General features: G+C 38.6%; 3 protein-coding genes across 3 annotated transcripts; 1 reads left to right on the top strand and 2 right to left on the bottom strand.

Moving 5' to 3' along the window:
- The first annotated feature begins 6,425 nt into the window (after nt 1–6,425).
- On the top strand, nt 6,426–7,202 carry LOC143915823 (transmembrane protein 17A). Its single transcript, XM_077436640.1, has 4 exons — nt 6,426–6,507; nt 6,575–6,681; nt 6,760–6,873; nt 6,951–7,202. Exons 1-4 carry the CDS (start codon nt 6,426–6,428, stop codon nt 7,200–7,202), a joined length of 555 nt encoding a protein of 184 aa, XP_077292766.1.
- Nucleotides 7,203–7,802: 600 nt separating this feature from the next.
- LOC143915231 (glycolipid transfer protein) lies at nt 7,803–12,197 on the bottom strand. The gene is made up of 5 exons (XM_077435775.1): nt 11,932–12,197; nt 9,944–9,999; nt 9,678–9,799; nt 9,430–9,574; nt 7,803–9,361 (listed from the first exon to the last, which is right to left on the bottom strand). The coding sequence occupies exons 1-5, from the start codon at nt 12,059–12,061 to the stop codon at nt 9,176–9,178; spliced, it is 639 nt and encodes a 212-aa protein (XP_077291901.1). The 5' UTR covers nt 12,062–12,197; the 3' UTR covers nt 7,803–9,175.
- A 40-nt stretch (nt 12,198–12,237) lies between these two features.
- LOC143915230 (uncharacterized) lies at nt 12,238–16,443 on the bottom strand. Its single transcript, XM_077435774.1, has 2 exons — nt 16,257–16,443; nt 12,238–14,549 (listed from the first exon to the last, which is right to left on the bottom strand). The coding sequence occupies exons 1-2, from the start codon at nt 16,257–16,259 to the stop codon at nt 12,891–12,893; spliced, it is 1,662 nt and encodes a 553-aa protein (XP_077291900.1). The 5' UTR covers nt 16,260–16,443; the 3' UTR covers nt 12,238–12,890.
- Between the last annotated feature and the right edge of the window lie 450 nt (nt 16,444–16,893).

Genomic DNA, 16,893 nt, shown 5'->3' with positions numbered 1-16,893 from the left:
GAAACACGCCGCCACCATTAAACTACATCGAGCGGAACGGCGCCAATCATTCCAGAAAATTCTACGCCTCGACAAAAGTGCATTCCTCGTTTACGCATCAACAACCACATGCGCTTACGCATCAACAACCACTTCCATCAATCATTCCAGAAAATTCTACGCCTCGACAAAAGCAAATTCCTTTCTTACGCATCAACAAACCACCACCATCGATCAGGTGATTCCAGAAACACTATAAAAGGAGGTACAACCCAAACAACGCCAGTTGGGTATAGGCTAAAATAGCACCCAATTTAATTAACCAGACTCAACCACCTCCAAACGGTCCATACCCGTTAACCACCCACTAACACACTAACCCCGACAGTATCCCACAGATGTTGCACTAATTTTGCTTAGTGTTCCAGATTGACAAACACCCCACAAGCGAGCAGCCGCCAGCCCGCACCACAAACATCACCGAGAGTCCGATCCCATACAACACGTTCGATGGATAGGTTAAGGGAGTGGCACTCCCTATAAACTATCGTTAAAACGCAGCCACAAAGACAACGCCAGTCGACCCACAGCAGCAAGCGTCGACACACAGCAGCAGACCAGTCGACATACAGCTCCTGACCAGCCACCACTACACTACGCGGACTTGGAAGATCAACCAGCCGAACGAGCCAGCAACACACTGCCGCATCCAGAGACCTTCTGAACATAGCTGAATGCCGAGCCAGCGACACTCTACCATATCCAGAGACCGCTGAACGACATACTTTTGCCCACAAATACCATACCTTTGTACAACCATAGGCAAACAATAAAACTTTATAAAACAAGCACAACAGTGTTTCGTTAGGCCGGGATACGGTCAACACTTACCTACCCCGCCTACAATTCTATATCTATGGTTGATCAAATTAATGGAAAAATTACAGTCGTTGGCCGTTAGCTATTTAGATTAAAATAATAAATTGCAGTTGCTAAATTAATATATGTATTACTAATAGTTAATAATAAATAGGAGCACCATCGAGGAAACAAGAGATACCGGATAATGTCACAGGGTTCTTATTTTTAAAAGTTTTTTATTAACTTCACTCAGTGACGTCCTGAAAGCATAGGCAGGTAAAACAATTTCCCACGGGCGGATAATTTTAGGGGGCGGCAAATTATGGCAGAATAAAATTTATGTTTAATAAATATTTTTCTCGGAAATAATCTTGTTCTCCGTCTGTTCGACCAAACAACAAAAAACGTCAAAGAGAAAGTTTTTAATGATAGTAGCATCATAGAGTAAAAACTGCCTTGCGTTTTTTTGACTAATATTTAGAATGGATCATGTTACTGACACTTGAAATGTGCAATCTGCAAAAAACCATTCAAAGGATAATTTCCGACACGTTTTTAAACAATACGGGCTTAAATATTGCAGTATTGCAAGATGGGTGCACCTCACGGGATCGAATGTGAAATGCACGAAAAACCAAATATCGGAAGGCAAAGATCGAAAATCGAAAGATCTTAAGTTGAAAGATCAAAAAAAAGGGTGCATGGTAAACGGTACATACTCACGTACATCCTCACTTAATTTGCGCGAGCAGGATACAACAGGAACAAGAGGAACAGGCTTTTCCTCCCGTATTCTGCGCGCGCACATTAAGTGAGGATGTACCGTTTTCCATGCACTCTTTTTTTTGATCTTTCAACTTAAGATCTTTCGATTTTCGATCTTTGCCTTCCGATATTTGGTTTTTCGTGCTGTAGGCGGGGTACGATGTGTTGACCGTATCCCGGCCTAACGAAACACTGTTGTGTGGTTCAAAGATGGGGTCACCAATGTAGGCGGGGTAGCGATGTGTTGACAGCGCTGTTGGATGATCAGAAGGTTGCGTAGATCACGTCGGGGTAGTACCAATGTAGGCGGGGTAGCGATGTGTGTTGACAGCGCTGTTGGATGATCATGTTCGGATGGTCTCTGGATACGGCAGTGTGTTGCTGGCTCGTCCGGCTGGTTGATCTTCCAAGTCCGCGTAGTGTAGTGGTGGCTGGTCAGGAGCTGTATGTCGACGCTTGCTGCTGTGGGTCGACTGGCGTTGTTTGGGTTGTACCTCCTTTTATAGTGTTTCTGGAATCGCCTGACCGATGGTGGTGGTTTGTTGATGCGTAAGAAAGGAATGCACTTTTGTCGAGGCGTAGAATTTTCTGGAACGATTGATGGAAGTGGTTGTTGATACGTAAGCGCATGTGGTTGTTGATGCGTGAACGAGGAATGCACTTTTGTCGAGGCGTAGAATTTTCTGGAATGATTGGCGCCGTTCCGCTCGATGTGTTTTAATGGTGGCGGCGTGTTTCGACCGTTTTGGTTCCACTCGACTGGTAGGGGCGTTCCGCTTGAGTTTAATATAATGACTGCAGGTGTACGACGTCTGGTTTTCGGGAATGTAGTTTGTTGTTGCGGAATATTCTCGAATGTTTCGATGACGATGACGACGACGAGATTCCTACATGGCTCTCCGGTGAGTGTTAGCGATGTGTGTGATTTTGTGGGAATCTTGATGTGTTGGAGTCTATTGACTCGATGGCGTCGTTGTTTGTCCGGTTGTGCTGGAGAAAGTTGTCTCGACAGCGGGTCTTGTGTTGCATGCCGGTCCAAGTCTTGTTCTCTACCAGGTTGCTTATTTTGGGCGAGCTGCGTTGGTAGTGAAGGTTTGTGATGGCTTGGATGGTGCTGTTGTGCAGGCTGCTGTGTTCTGCGTGGAGTCATTCGCGTGACTGTTTTGCTGGTGGTGCTGAAGTTAGTTGTCTCGGCAGCGGGTCTTGCGTGAAGAACGTTGGTTGACGAAGTGCGTTGAGTGCTGGTCTTCGTTGGTTGTGCTGGAGTTGGTTGTCTCGACAGCGGATCTTGCGTGAAGAACGTTGGTTGACGAAGTGCGTTGAGTGCTGCTCTTCGTTGGTTGTGCTGGAGTTAGTTGTCTCGACAGCGGATCTTGCGTGAAGAACGTTGGTTGACGAAGTGCGTTGAGTGCTGGTCTTCGTTGGTTGTGCTGGAGTTAGTTGTCTCGGCAGCGGGTCTTGCGTGAAGAACGTTGGTTGACGAAGTGCGTTGAGTGCTGGTCTTCGTTGGTTGTGCTGGAGTTAGTTGTCTCGACAGCGGATCTTGCGTGAAGAACGTTGGTTGACGAAGTGCGTTGAGTGCTGGTCTTCGTTGGTTGTGCTGGAGTTAGTTGTCTCGACAGCGGATCTTGCGTGAAGAACGTTGGTTGACGAAGTGCATTGAGTGCTGGTCTTCGTTGGTTGTGCTGGAGTTAGTTGTCTCGACAGCGGATCTTGCGTGAAGAACGTTGGTTTACGAAGTGCGTTGAGTGCTGGTCTTCGTTGGTTGTGCTGGAGTTAGTTGTCTCGACAGCGGATCTTGCGTGAAGAACGTTGGTTGACGAAGTGCGTTGAGTGCTGGTCTTCGTTGGTTGTGCTGGAGTTAGTTGTCTCGACAGCGGATCTTGCGTGAAGAACGTTGGTTGACGAAGTGCGTTGAGTGCTGGTCTTCGTTGGTTGTGCTGGAGTTAGTTGTCTCGACAGCGGATCTTGCGTGAAGAACGTTGGTTGACGAAGTGCGTTGAGTGCTGGTCTTCGTTGGTTGTGCTGGAGTTAGTTGTCTCGACAGCGGATCTTGCGTGAAGAACGTTGGTTGACGAAGTGCGTTGAGTGCTGGTCTTCGTTGGTTGTGCTGGAGTTAGTTGTCTCGACAGCGGATCTTGCGTGAAGAACGTTGGTTGACGAAGTGCGTTGAGTGCTGGTCTTCGTTGGTTGTGCTGGAGTTAGTTGTCTCGACAGCGGATCTTGCGTGAAGAACGTTGGTTGACGAAGTGCGTTGAGTGCTGGTCTTCGTTGGTTGTGCTGGAGTTAGTTGTCTCGACAGCGGATCTTGCGTGAAGAACGTTGGTTGACGAAGTGCGTTGAGTGCTGGTCTTCGTTGGTTGTGCTGGAGTTAGTTGTCTCGACAGCGGGATTTGTGTGGAGACTGTTGGTTAGCGAAGTGCGTTGAGTGCTGGTCTTCGTTGGTTGTGCTGGAGTCGGTTGTCTCGACAGCAGGTCTCGTTTTGCGTACCAGTCCGAGTTGTTCTTTTCTACCATGTTGCTTATTCTGTCTAGGCTACGTTGATAGTGAAGGTTGGTGGTCTGGACGATGTTGTTGTGCAGGCGTTGTGCTGATTGTGCTGGAGTTAGTTGTCTCGACAGCGGCTGTGTTGTGTTGGAGCTAGTTGGCTCAGTGGCGATTTGTTTCGCCGGTTGTGCTGGAGTGGGTTGACTCAACAGCGGGTTGTGTTGGTAGCTGGTCCATATGTACTTTCACACCATGTTACTGTTTCGGTCGTTACAGTGGTAGTGAAGGTTTGTGTCGGTCTGGACGGTGCTGTTGTGCAGGCTGCGGCGTCCTGCGTGGGCTCATCGAGGTGATGACTCATCGAAGGTGTGATGAGCGGTGCTGGCGGATCAACAGTAGTGGATCCATTTGGTTGTTGTCTCCGGGTTGCGTCTTGTTGTGGCGAAAGCTGCGGAGTTGTTTGACATGGTCACTAGTTGTGGGGACATGTAGCGGACTGCGTTTGAAGTCTGCGTTGAGGGTTGCGTTGTAGACTGCGTTGAAGGCTGCGGTTGCGTGAAGTCTGCGGTTGCATGAAGCTTGCGGTTGCGTGAAGCTTGTGGTTGCTCGAAGCTTGCGGTTGCGTGAAGGCTTCTGGCTGTTGCCTTGTCGTGGCGTTTGTTGGTTGCTTTGTAGGCTGCGCTGTGGGCTGCTATGTAGGCTGCGATGTGGGCTGCTATGTAGGCTGCGATGTGGGCTGCTATGTAGGCTGCGATGTGGGCTGCTATGTAGGCTGCAATGTGGGCTGCTATGTGGGCTGCGATGTAGGCTGCTATGTAGGCTGCGCTGTGGGCTGCTGTCGTGGCGGCTGTTGGTTGTTGTGGAGGCTGCACTGTGGGCTGCCGTGTTGACTGCGCTGTTGACTGCTATGAAGGCTGCGTAGTTCAAAGATGGGGTCACCAATGTAGGCGGGGTAGCGATGTGTTGACCGTATCCCGGCCTAACGAAACACTGTTGTGTGGTTCAAAGATGGGGTCACCAATGTAGGCGGGGTAGCGATGTGTTGACAGCGCTGTTGGATGATCAGAAGGTTGCGTAGATCACGTCGGGGTAGTACCAATGTAGGCGGGGTAGCGATGTGTGTTGACAGCGCTGTTGGATGATCATGTTCGGATGGTCTCTGGATACGGCAGTGTGTTGCTGGCTCGTCCGGCTGGTTGATCTTCCAAGTCCGCGTAGTGTAGTGGTGGCTGGTCAGGAGCTGTATGTCGACGCTTGCTGCTGTGGGTCGACTGGCGTTGTTTGGGTTGTACCTCCTTTTATAGTGTTTCTGGAATCGCCTGACCGATGGTGGTGGTTTGTTGATGCGTAAGAAAGGAATGCACTTTTGTCGAGGCGTAGAATTTTCTGGAACGATTGATGGAAGTGGTTGTTGATGCGTAAGCGCATGTGGTTGTTGATGCGTGAACGAGGAATGCACTTTTGTCGAGGCGTAGAATTTTCTGGAATGATTGGCGCCGTTCCGCTCGATGTGTTTTAATGGTGGCGGCGTGTTTCGACCGTTTTGGTTCCACTCGACTGGTAGGGGCGTTCCGCTTGAGTTTAATATAATGACTGCAGGTGTACGACGTCTGGTTTTCGGGAATGTAGTTTGTTGTTGCGGAATATTCTCGAATGTTTCGATGACGATGACGACGACGAGATTCCTACAGTGCATTTCACATTCGATCCCGTGGGGTAGACCATTGCAAGATATATACGTTTTTGAGTAAAATTATGAATTAAAAATGTTATTCAACATATCTATCTATAATATTATAATTATGAATACAAAATTCGTTTCAACCATTTTTCCTAAGAGGGCGGCATTTAGAACTCTGCCTAAGGGCGGCATATATATGTAGTATCGAGACGTCACTGAAGGCTTCACTTGGTTATTTAACTTTAAAATTCAAGTGGCCAATAACCTTAGTATTATCAAGGTTTCTAGTGTTTCTTTTAAATATTCACATTATTTACCTAGTGAAACTGAATCAAATTTCATTTTAATTCGAAAATAAATCAGATTAACAGTATCACTAATAAATTTTTCATTGATTTTAGTATTAATCGAAATGTATGTATTTATATAGAATCTATAGAATAGTGTAATGCAATGTAAAAACACTCTATTTTCATAAAACTGCTTCAGTTGGAAGATAAACATGTTCCTTGCTCAAAAGCAACTGCTGTGCATCATTCAAATCACCATGGCGACTATTCACAAACATTTTTGTCAAAATGAGTAGTTGCATCGCTTTTGATACAACTGTATTATTTAATATTATAATAGATTATATATTAATTCATTGAAATGAATTGGAGAGAAGCTGTGACAGATTTTTCTACAAATATTTTTAAAGACTTACCACCAAAATACACTTCATATGAAATTGGTTGGTTATATTTTTATGTAAATTAAATATTTTAAGTAATTTTAGTAAGTTATAAGTTATTTTTTAGGTAAATATGAACCGTGTCCGAGCATGCCGCTGCAGATGTTTTTATTTCTCAATGTATTTATGTTTCCATTTTGGATTGTTACTACAATCATATTTTTATACTTAAAGGTAATGTTTAATATTATCTAAGAGTAAATTGTTGGATAAAAGTCTCATTATGTATAATGTATTTTACAAATATTTCAGTTTCAATGCCTTGGACATCTCACACAATTTTTATCCATAACTGTGTTTATTATGATTATATTCATTGAACTTATGAGATTATACTTGGGTTACACGGGAAACTTATCAGAAAAGGTATCAACATATTGTTGAGTTACTTTAAAACATCTTTAAGTTTAATTTTTTTACATAATTATAATTTTTTATATTAGATTCCAGAATTAGCTGGGTTTTGGATGCTTTCAATTTTATTACAACTACCACTTCACACATTTTTATTGATCAATCCATATCTTCAACAAAGACCCGTTGAATTGACTCTTAACGGTGTCATGTGGTTATTGTTATTGGCCGAACTGTTTACTGGATTTCATGCATTGAGAGAAGCAGCAGCTAGAGCTAAAAGATATTTTGCATTGAAAACTCACTTACGAGCTACATCCAATAAAGCAAAGGTGGCGTAATAAAGATGTTGTATGTAGATATATAAATTGTAAATAAATATGATACAAATATATACCCTTCAATCATTCTTTGTACATCATTATTGTCTCAATGTAGCATATTTGCTTTATATTCAGCATGCTACAATTTTTTATGGTTAGTTAAGTGTCCTTGGGTATGAAATTTCTTTGGCAGATTTCAATTATTTTTTTTAGTGGACAGAAAGGAAGGGAAGCGGACAAAAAAACGTTTAAGTTATTGTTAATTGAAAATTATTTTCTTTTGGTTACATCTTTCTGCGCACAATAGTAAAATTTTCCCTCGATATTTATAACTAGTGTTGAACCCCATAAAATATCATCGCATGGGTATTGGGATATTAAGTTATTAAATAAAAAAAAATTAAAAGAAATGTGTCGGTCCTGTGTTCGATCTGTAGTCTAATTTTTTTCAAATACCTTTGAAATATATTTAATTTAATATTTATATTTAATTGTTTAATATGAAAAAAGGTAAAAACTACCTAGTTACCAACATATAAACAATATAAAACACCAATAGAAAAATTAAATATAAAATATAAAACACCAATAAGCGCTAAATGCTCAGAGACTTCGCGCCGACTATTAGCTTAGAAGAAACATTGGTAGCAAACAGTATATATAGAAGTTTTTTTCTTTCGATATTATATTCGTACATTTTGTTGGCAGTGTTTTAGCTGTGACGTACATATGTATATAAAATCCAAAGGACTATTATAGTACTGCGAGCGTTATCGCAGATATACAGATACACACAATTCATCATACATATATATGATATGATGAATTCTTTTCTAGAATATGAGATGGTCCCCCAGTTTTACGATTATTTAGCTTTTCTGCATAATTAAAATAGGAATACAATGAAAATTTATTAAAATACATTTAATTATTTGAATCTAGATTTATTTGGGAATAAAATTGTAAATAAAATAAACAGAAATAAAAAACGACCTCAAATATAAATTTGTTTAAATAAAATATTAAAAATAATTTTTACATTAAAATTCCAGGCAATGGCTACGTAAGCAATAAAATATGCTCAATTATAAAAGGTGTTAAACACTTAAGTATTTTTAGTGAGATTCTACTATGTCCCCTTATTATGAAAGGCACTACATATGAGGCAAAAGGTTACTTTTAAATATGTAAAATATATTATAGAGTAAATCATTTTCATTTTAAGTTGGATAAATGATTAAATAAATAAAAAACGAGAGATTCCTGAAACAACACTAGAATCTTGAGGTCCTTTTTACATACATACATACATACATACATATATAATATATTATATAATAATTAAAGTTTTTTTGTACAGTAATAATAAATAATTCGTTTTAAAAATACCATTAATGTTTATGGAATATAATATAATACGTATATACATGTATTTTGGGAACAAAAATGAGTATTGTTTTAAAACAGCACAATTACATATATTTTAGATTATTTTATGGATGTTAAATTGTTTTCACTTACATACATAGTTCAATGGTATAATTCTTTCCAAATATGAAGGCTCAACGTCATTTCATAACTAACAAGGCAACATACAAAATATCAAACGAAGTTGTTGATTATTTTGAACATACATAATAGCTACGATTTTTGTACATCTAAAGGAAACACAACTACAACTATTGAAGATGTGCCGTCTTATTTGAAAAGAGTTAAACAATTATACATCTTACAGATTATATGACTGTAGATTGATTTCAGAAACTAGATAATATCATATTTATATTGAAATTATTATTTTTTTAATTCATAGTTCACATGTTTCAATCGAACTACATACACACCTCAATACACGGTAGTGTAATTTTGATGATTTTTAATTTAATTTTATTGAAATATCAATGTAAAGGTCACTTTTTCTTCAAAATACATGCAGCGTCATACATATCAATGTTTAACAAATCATTTATTTTTATAAACAATTCGAATAGTCAAACGGGTGTTTTGTTATCTAGATTTTCTTGTGTAAGAAAATGTTGAACATGACATCTGACTACATTCAAATTACAAACAAACGCCTTATAATCTTTTTGAAACTCATCTTTATCACTTGATGTATTTAAAGCTCTGCAAATGGAGGCTTTGGAAATAAACATTCCCGATGCACGAGCGACCAACTGAAAGTAAACTTTGTATGTATTCATTTACCTATTAACAAAATAATACTCAATTAACAATATCTTACAGTGACAGCTTGTTGCGTTAACCACTTATGGTATGGTTTTACGGCTGTTGCATAAGCATTATTTAGAATTTCTTTTATGTCTGATGAACCATTCTCTTCTTCGTCCAAAAGTTTATCGAGCAATAATTCCAAATAGTGTATACTCCTAAAAAACAAGACTGGCATTAAGATATGTTTTATTGATACAATTTAAGATGTTACGTATATTTTAAGACTGAATTTATTTGGATATAAATTAAAATCAATACCTCGTATACCATATAAGAGCTTCAGCAGCAACATTATTTTTTCCCTCGTCTCTTTCTGCTATTAACATATCATTAATTGTTGAATTTTTCAGTTTATCTGAGAGATAAACTTTTGTTAATTTCTAAAAGAAATTTTAAAATAATTGTAATAAACTCTTATATGATATTGCAATCTATGTATATACTAGTAGTTTGGTACAGTTTTAAAATTCAAATAAAAACATTGGTAGTTTTATTTAAAATAATTAATTTCTTTGAGTTCTTACCCCTACATTTCCACTTAAGTCTCTTGCCATGGGAGTAAAGCCTCTTCCCATGTGCTCTAGAATAAAAAGAAAATAGAATGTTTAACAACTGAGAATAACCTTAAATTATTGTCTGTATGTCATAATTCAAGAAGAGAAAATTTACATTTGGTCATACAAAAGAATTTCATAAACATATTTTATTTAATATTTAACAACGGTGCATTATACCAATTTAACGAAAACGAAGCAATAATTTTGAAACCTATTTCCACTTGCGAACTTAGATAAATACATGTTAAATGTAGGTCACATTACATGATGGTTTTCAAGACCTGTGCTGAATTAAACTGGTTTCATATTTGAGCGAAACTGCTTTCGTGAACGTTCAGTTTACCGTTCTTAGCTGAAGTTCAGTAAATATTGAATGGTTTTTGATGATTTATCTGACCTACATATGTACATATACAATCGGGATACTTGCTATAAGAATTTTAAGTATTCCGTTATTTCAATGGATATTAAATTTCATAATAAATAAATATAATCATAATTTTGCCGCTAGTCTACAATATAAAAATAATAATTTTAATTTACATAATTATGATTTTCATATTTTGTATTATAAATTACTATATTATATACATATGTACATGCAATGAGATACTACCGTTGTTATATATTATCAAAAATATGCATTGTGTATATGTATGTATATGTACAATCACAGGGAAGCCTTTTATAAGAATTCAATGATAACATTATTTACTTTAGCAGGATTGGCTTACAAGTGGAAAACTTGAACAGATTACAGTTTAAGAAAAAAAATTGTTTTTAACAACAACATATGTACATAGTTTGATATTTGACAACTGAAGTTCCTTAATTGACCCATTATTATTTTTTTTTTATTAAATTTAATTTACCGGGGACGAATTATGTCAAAATTTGTCAATTAAATAATCAGAAGCTGCATTTAATACCAATTAAGTTGTTTACAATTCGTGATGTCATATATGTAAGATGAGAAAATGGGCAAAGGTTAAATTGAAATTTAGTACCCGTTAGAAATTAATGTTTTTTTTACAAAATTAATAGAGAAAATGAAGGAAATTTGATCCAGTTTTTCTTTTAAATAAAAAATCTATTTTTTATCGATACGAGCAAAGTATAGATACAGTAGAATCTTGATTATCTGGAGTGTACAAAATATATCATCCATAAATGTGCTGTCTTATTATGTCTGAGGACGGCAAATGAAGTTATGAAAATATCGAAGAGAATAATATTTACATGGATCATTCAGAAATGCTCACCTGGACAGTTATTGGGTATATTATTATGTATGTTCGAGAAAAAGTATGTTTTATATACATATTTATCTAAGGCAACTTATAAATACTGATAATCGAGTTTTTATGGTAATTAATTAAAATCTTAAACATTTTAAATGCAATGAAGTCAGTTGAATAGAAAAAAATATTAATTTTTGACCGAGCAGCGTCATTTATAAAGTTGGTCATAATTTGTTAATCTGTTATCTATGTATATTAAAAGTAAGATAAATACTGGCATAAGTTTTGTTTATAAATAGCTTTCGAATTTTAAATTGATCAAGAAAGGCGTCATCATAATGAAATAAAGTATACATCGGGTTCAAATTAAAGTATATATTGATACTATTTTGATAAACGAACAGAATACAGTGATAGTTTTTCACACAACATTGAACATGTATGTATGTAATTTCAAATATGTATGTATTCAAAACCACCTATTGAAATGTTAACGCGTTTAATATTTTTATATTAATTCTGCTTGATTTTTTGCAATATTTAAAAGGCTTTCCAGATCAATTGAAGGACTAGTGGATGTAGAAATTTTGAATTGAAGTAAATACCATACAGATATAAATTTAATAAAATTCAAAACAAATTTGAAATAATAAACTTTTATTCGATTGTTTTGAAAACACGTTAGTGATCCGATTCAAAATGTCAGAGACTTACCAAGCAGAGTTACCGTTCCGTTGGCCGCTTCCAGGAACTTCTCCGTGTCGAGTTTTCCATCGACGACATCCGGGAATGGCTTCTGGATGGTGTTGAAGAAATTTTCACCCGTCGTCTCACCGCCAGCCATGGTGGAAAAGCCAGCTTCGTGTCCCACCGGTCAGTGAATTTTTGACAGATCGTTGTGTCACAGTTATAACCACGTGGACCACGTCAAGATCGGTACGCCCCCACCACACTATGGTGCAGGCCTTGCCGATCGATATTTCGCGGTCCTTGTTTGTATCATCACTCATTTTTGGCACATTAGCTCCATTGTATCCATCTCTGTTATTGTTCAAATCGCGGAATATTACTCTGCAATGTCGAATCATGGACTTATTCAATTCCCTTTGTTTCCATACACACTCGCATAGATCAAATATTATTGTATTGTATGCGTACATTAATGACTAGAATACTGATTCGTTACGCATATTTACAAGACTAGATTATTAGGAATTGAATTTATTTTAATAGACTTTATGATTTTTTTTTTAATTTTCAAGCACTGAGTTCTTCTGTATACATATACAATACACAAACAAGTGAATCATTTCTGTTGAAAAAATAAATTTCAAAAATATACTTATGTATTATGTTTGTTGTTGTACTTATGAGTCTTACGTGATTCCAAATTTTTATTTTTGTTTGTAGGTTTTTGCTTGTGATTAAGCACAACGCTTGTGTTGTATTTTGTGTGCAAAAGTTTGGTGGCTGAAAGCTGGGTCACTTTTGTATCGAAGCACTGTTTTACCGATCTCGGCAAGATATAATATAATATTGTGTGACACTCTTTTTATCAATTATAATAATATTAGTTTAAGCTCTAGCATCTAATAACTCAGCGCTTATTGTCGATTGCTTATTAATGTTAAAATACACTTAGAATTATCGAAAAAAATATAAAGTTATTGGAATTAATAGGAAAATAGTTGTTTGAGAACGTTGCCGAGGTCGTCTTCGACGACTATCACCAATATCTTATTTTTAGCGGCCGATGTGAATGGAATGAGAAATCGCTTTTCAGGGTTCGGTTCTGTGAATTCGTACGAATCGATCACCATCCCTGTGGACTCTTCTCTCACTTCGACGACCCTAATTCCTGCCGTCGACAGTATCATCATCTTATTCTTATCGAACTTCAGATACCTAGTGATGGCCTCTCTCTCTCTGCCATACTCGTTGTTGAACCATCTGTGGTAGCTCAAAAACACCCCACAACTTTTAGTCCAGTAAGTGTAATCGTTGCTCATTCTAATTATCGAATTCCGCTTTGGATCGTGTTTATTGCTGAGAGTCGCATTGAAGGGCAATCGATTGATTGGAGTTACGTTGGGGCCTCGCCTCAAAATATCGTTGTTCAGCGATATGAAATTTCCCAATGTTGTTTTGCTCCTAGGTCCTAGCGTTCTGATCGGCTCGCCCACGTTCATAGTCACGTTTATACTCCGTGTCAACGAAACTGTGGTGTGTTGGGTGGGTTTTCCGCTGAAATTCAAATTTGCATCTTTGTAAACGAGGCCTCTACGATCGCCAGCTGTGAAAACTCGATCGAAGTGATCGAACCCCCTCCCCATTATACCGTCTTTGGTGTGACCCAAATCGAAAGTGTGTCCTAATTCGTGACATACCGAGCCTAAAGTAGTGGCGAAACAGCCTCCTATAGTGCCACGGTAGCAGCTGTCGTCCATAAATCTTTTGGCGTCGATTATCGTGGTGTCCAAAAACTTGGGGATTATTTGTTCAAAGGTCGTGGGCCACGTATACAGACATGCCGACCCGAAAACGGCTAGTCCTCCACCACCCAAAGCGGCGTGTCCTTCCGTCATGGAGACTATTTCCTCATGAGTGAGCACTTTGTCTATATTGTCCATACCTTTGAACCGCGTGCACGATATAAACGCCATGAACTTCCTCTCGTTGCTTCCCAAATCGGAGAGCATCAGCTCGCGACCGAAATGACACCACAGTTCGCTCTCCTTCATCTTTCGTGCTTTGTTCACGTTCAAGTTACTTCTAAATACTATGCATTCCGGTTTCTTCGGATTTATTTCGTGTTCCAATTGGAAAGTTTTTCTGCCCATTCCGAGTTCGTACAGTTTTTCCGCCATGACGCACTGAATCAATTTGGCGCCAGTGGCGATTCTGGAACAAGCACTTTCCACGGAGCTATCTACGTCTCTAGGACTCTGAAATCTTCCATCGTGTCCTTGGCACACAATATACACCGGTGTCACCCTCAGATTCGTCCGTCGAGGCGTGTATTCGAAAACGAGATCGCGCGAATCCGTTTCGTACTGCAGCGTTATGTGATTCTTGCCCCTCTTCAGATCGAATATGCATTTGAATTCGCCGTTTATGACGTCCCAAGTGGAAGACGTCGTCTCCGAATTGTACAATACGGTTGCGTATATTTTGTTGTCTTCCGTTTTTTCACTCCGCCATGGGACGTTGCCCTTGACTAGGACTAGAGAGTAATTAAAACATTCGTCATCCTTGACGTTGGCGAGGGTTATTAGACCGGGCGACGCCGGCACCGACAGCGGCGCCGGGTTGTTATTCAAAAAGTCCATCACCTAAAAAGATTGAAAATTAAATCAATGAAGAGTTGCGCATTCAGCCGCATTTATTTTAAATTCAAACAATGAAACTTTAAACATATTTTACAATATATAACGTCTAATCAAATGAAAACGTCTGGAATTTGCTATAATTTAAAATGGATTTATGTATTTGATTAAATAAATTTTCAATATAAAAAAATATATATTTAACTTTAGAATTTTACGTTATATGTATAGAAAATGATTAGAATAATACATATAAGAAATTAAAATAGACGTGTGTTTATTGTTAATTGTTTTCTGAGGATAATCTGTCTGTTCGGACATGTTGCGTCGTGCATACACACACACACACACACACACACACACAAACATACACACACATATATACAACATTTTTAATTTAAAAAAAAATCTTTAAAAATAAAAAATCTAAATTTGGTACTTTTACTCTTGGATATCCGAGCATCAATTATGTATACACACTTACGCTAACACAACAAATACACGGCATTCACATGAATTGCATCTATGTAGTTGTCGCAAACATTTGAAATAACGTGACTGTACTCAACCAGTGATTGACGTTACATCGAATAATATCGATAAAAATCGAAAACGCCTATCCCAAATAATCTTATTATATTATATCCATTTGAAGAGATTCTTTCTGCGTTGAGGCATTACTGGCCTCGACCACAATTTACATACATATCTACTACATATATATGTGAAATTCATATACATAATAAATAAGAAGTTATGTATGTATAATAAGATTATTTCGAAAATGCGTTTTCGATATTGTTTAATGTAACGTTGATCACTGGTTGCGTATTGTCACTTTACTAAAATTGTTTGCGACACCTAGAGGCCATTCATGTAACTGCCGTGTATTTGTATGCGCTAGTGTAAGTGTGTGTACATATATTCGACGCTCGGATGCGCCCGTATAACCAATAAGTACCCAAAATTTAAATAAATTTTTCAATCATCAGTTAAACGTCAACTGACACGATACTAATCGAAGATAACGAGAGTAACATTGTGGATCGATAAAGATAAAATTTTGTGAATGAATCGTAATGTATCTGTACATAAATAGCAATTGTCATATGTACCAAATTCTATTTTTGGCACATATTAAATTGTTTTGAACCTGCAATGTGACGTAAAAGCTCACATACACAATCCGACTTGTTTTTTTTTTTTTCTTTTTCACTATCGTCGAACTCGATAAGCCGAACGAGCGAACAAAAAAATAAACACTTACCATTTCGGCAAATCTCTCCGAAACTAGATTAGCATATAACCGTCAAAGCGAACGTCTCATAAAAACGTCATCTCGGAAACAAAAACAAAACTAAAAATGATACAAAAAAATATGCAGTAAAAAATAACCATCGACCTCGTCAGTTATGCGAAGTTATACCGATCGATCGTTGACGAACACACACACACACATACACACAAACACTCGCAAATAAACACGCAACAAACAAACAAACACTAACTAGATCATATATGCATATTGTATATTTCGCAAGGCGCGATTCGAGACTTTATAAACACTGTCGTTGTGGGCGTGCCGACGCATGTTTGCGGACCCGCAAACGGACTGCGGTTCCGGGTTTGAGAGCCCCTTAATCGGCGGCATACGGGGGAGGGGGCGTGGGGGGGGGGGGGGGGGGGCGAGGGGACGCGGAAAGATCCACTGACCATGGCTGTCGGATGTCGATGGTCGAATGTGCGGATCTCGCAAATGTGGGGTTTGGGGTCTGCGCGCGCAGCTCTAACGATTGCCTGCGACTGCCGTGCGGTGGGCGGTCGTGGGGTGGGTGGGTGTTCGGGGGGCGAAGTCTCCGGGGGCGCTCCACCCGACCGCAGGCCTCCGCTGACGCACACCGACTACGGCGTCGCGGCGCCGATCCGAGCTCCACTCCACGCCCGCACACACGCTCATTGTCACGTGTACGTGCACGTAGTCGTACGTCTACGTATGCGTTGGGGGATACTACGGTTCCGGTGTCGAGCCAGAGATTAGTATCCGGTTTGATGTGTTTTTGTTTTTGTTTTTGCGTGCTGGAATTGTTGTTTTTGGCGGACCTATGTACATATATTATGTAAAACTAAACCTGTTTGTGAGGGCGCGTTTGTACCTTATGTACATATCATATCAGCGGTGGTTGAATAGAATAGGAATGGTGGTTTAAATTTAAATAAGATAATAATAACACAAAACCGTGATCCACTAGTACGAGTTTTTAGCTCGCAATTTTACCGATTTAAAATTCAGCAGACTTCCAATTAACCCTTTTAAACGAAAAAAAATAGTGTGGCCAGAACACTATCCCAA

The sequence above is a fragment of the Arctopsyche grandis genome, chromosome 8 (genome assembly GCF_051622035.1).
Source record: "Arctopsyche grandis isolate Sample6627 chromosome 8, ASM5162203v2, whole genome shotgun sequence".
NCBI classification, from domain to species: Eukaryota; Metazoa; Arthropoda; class Insecta; order Trichoptera; family Hydropsychidae; genus Arctopsyche; species Arctopsyche grandis.
Note: the sequence above shows the minus strand (reverse complement) of the source record. Positions and strands in the feature narration are given on the sequence as shown.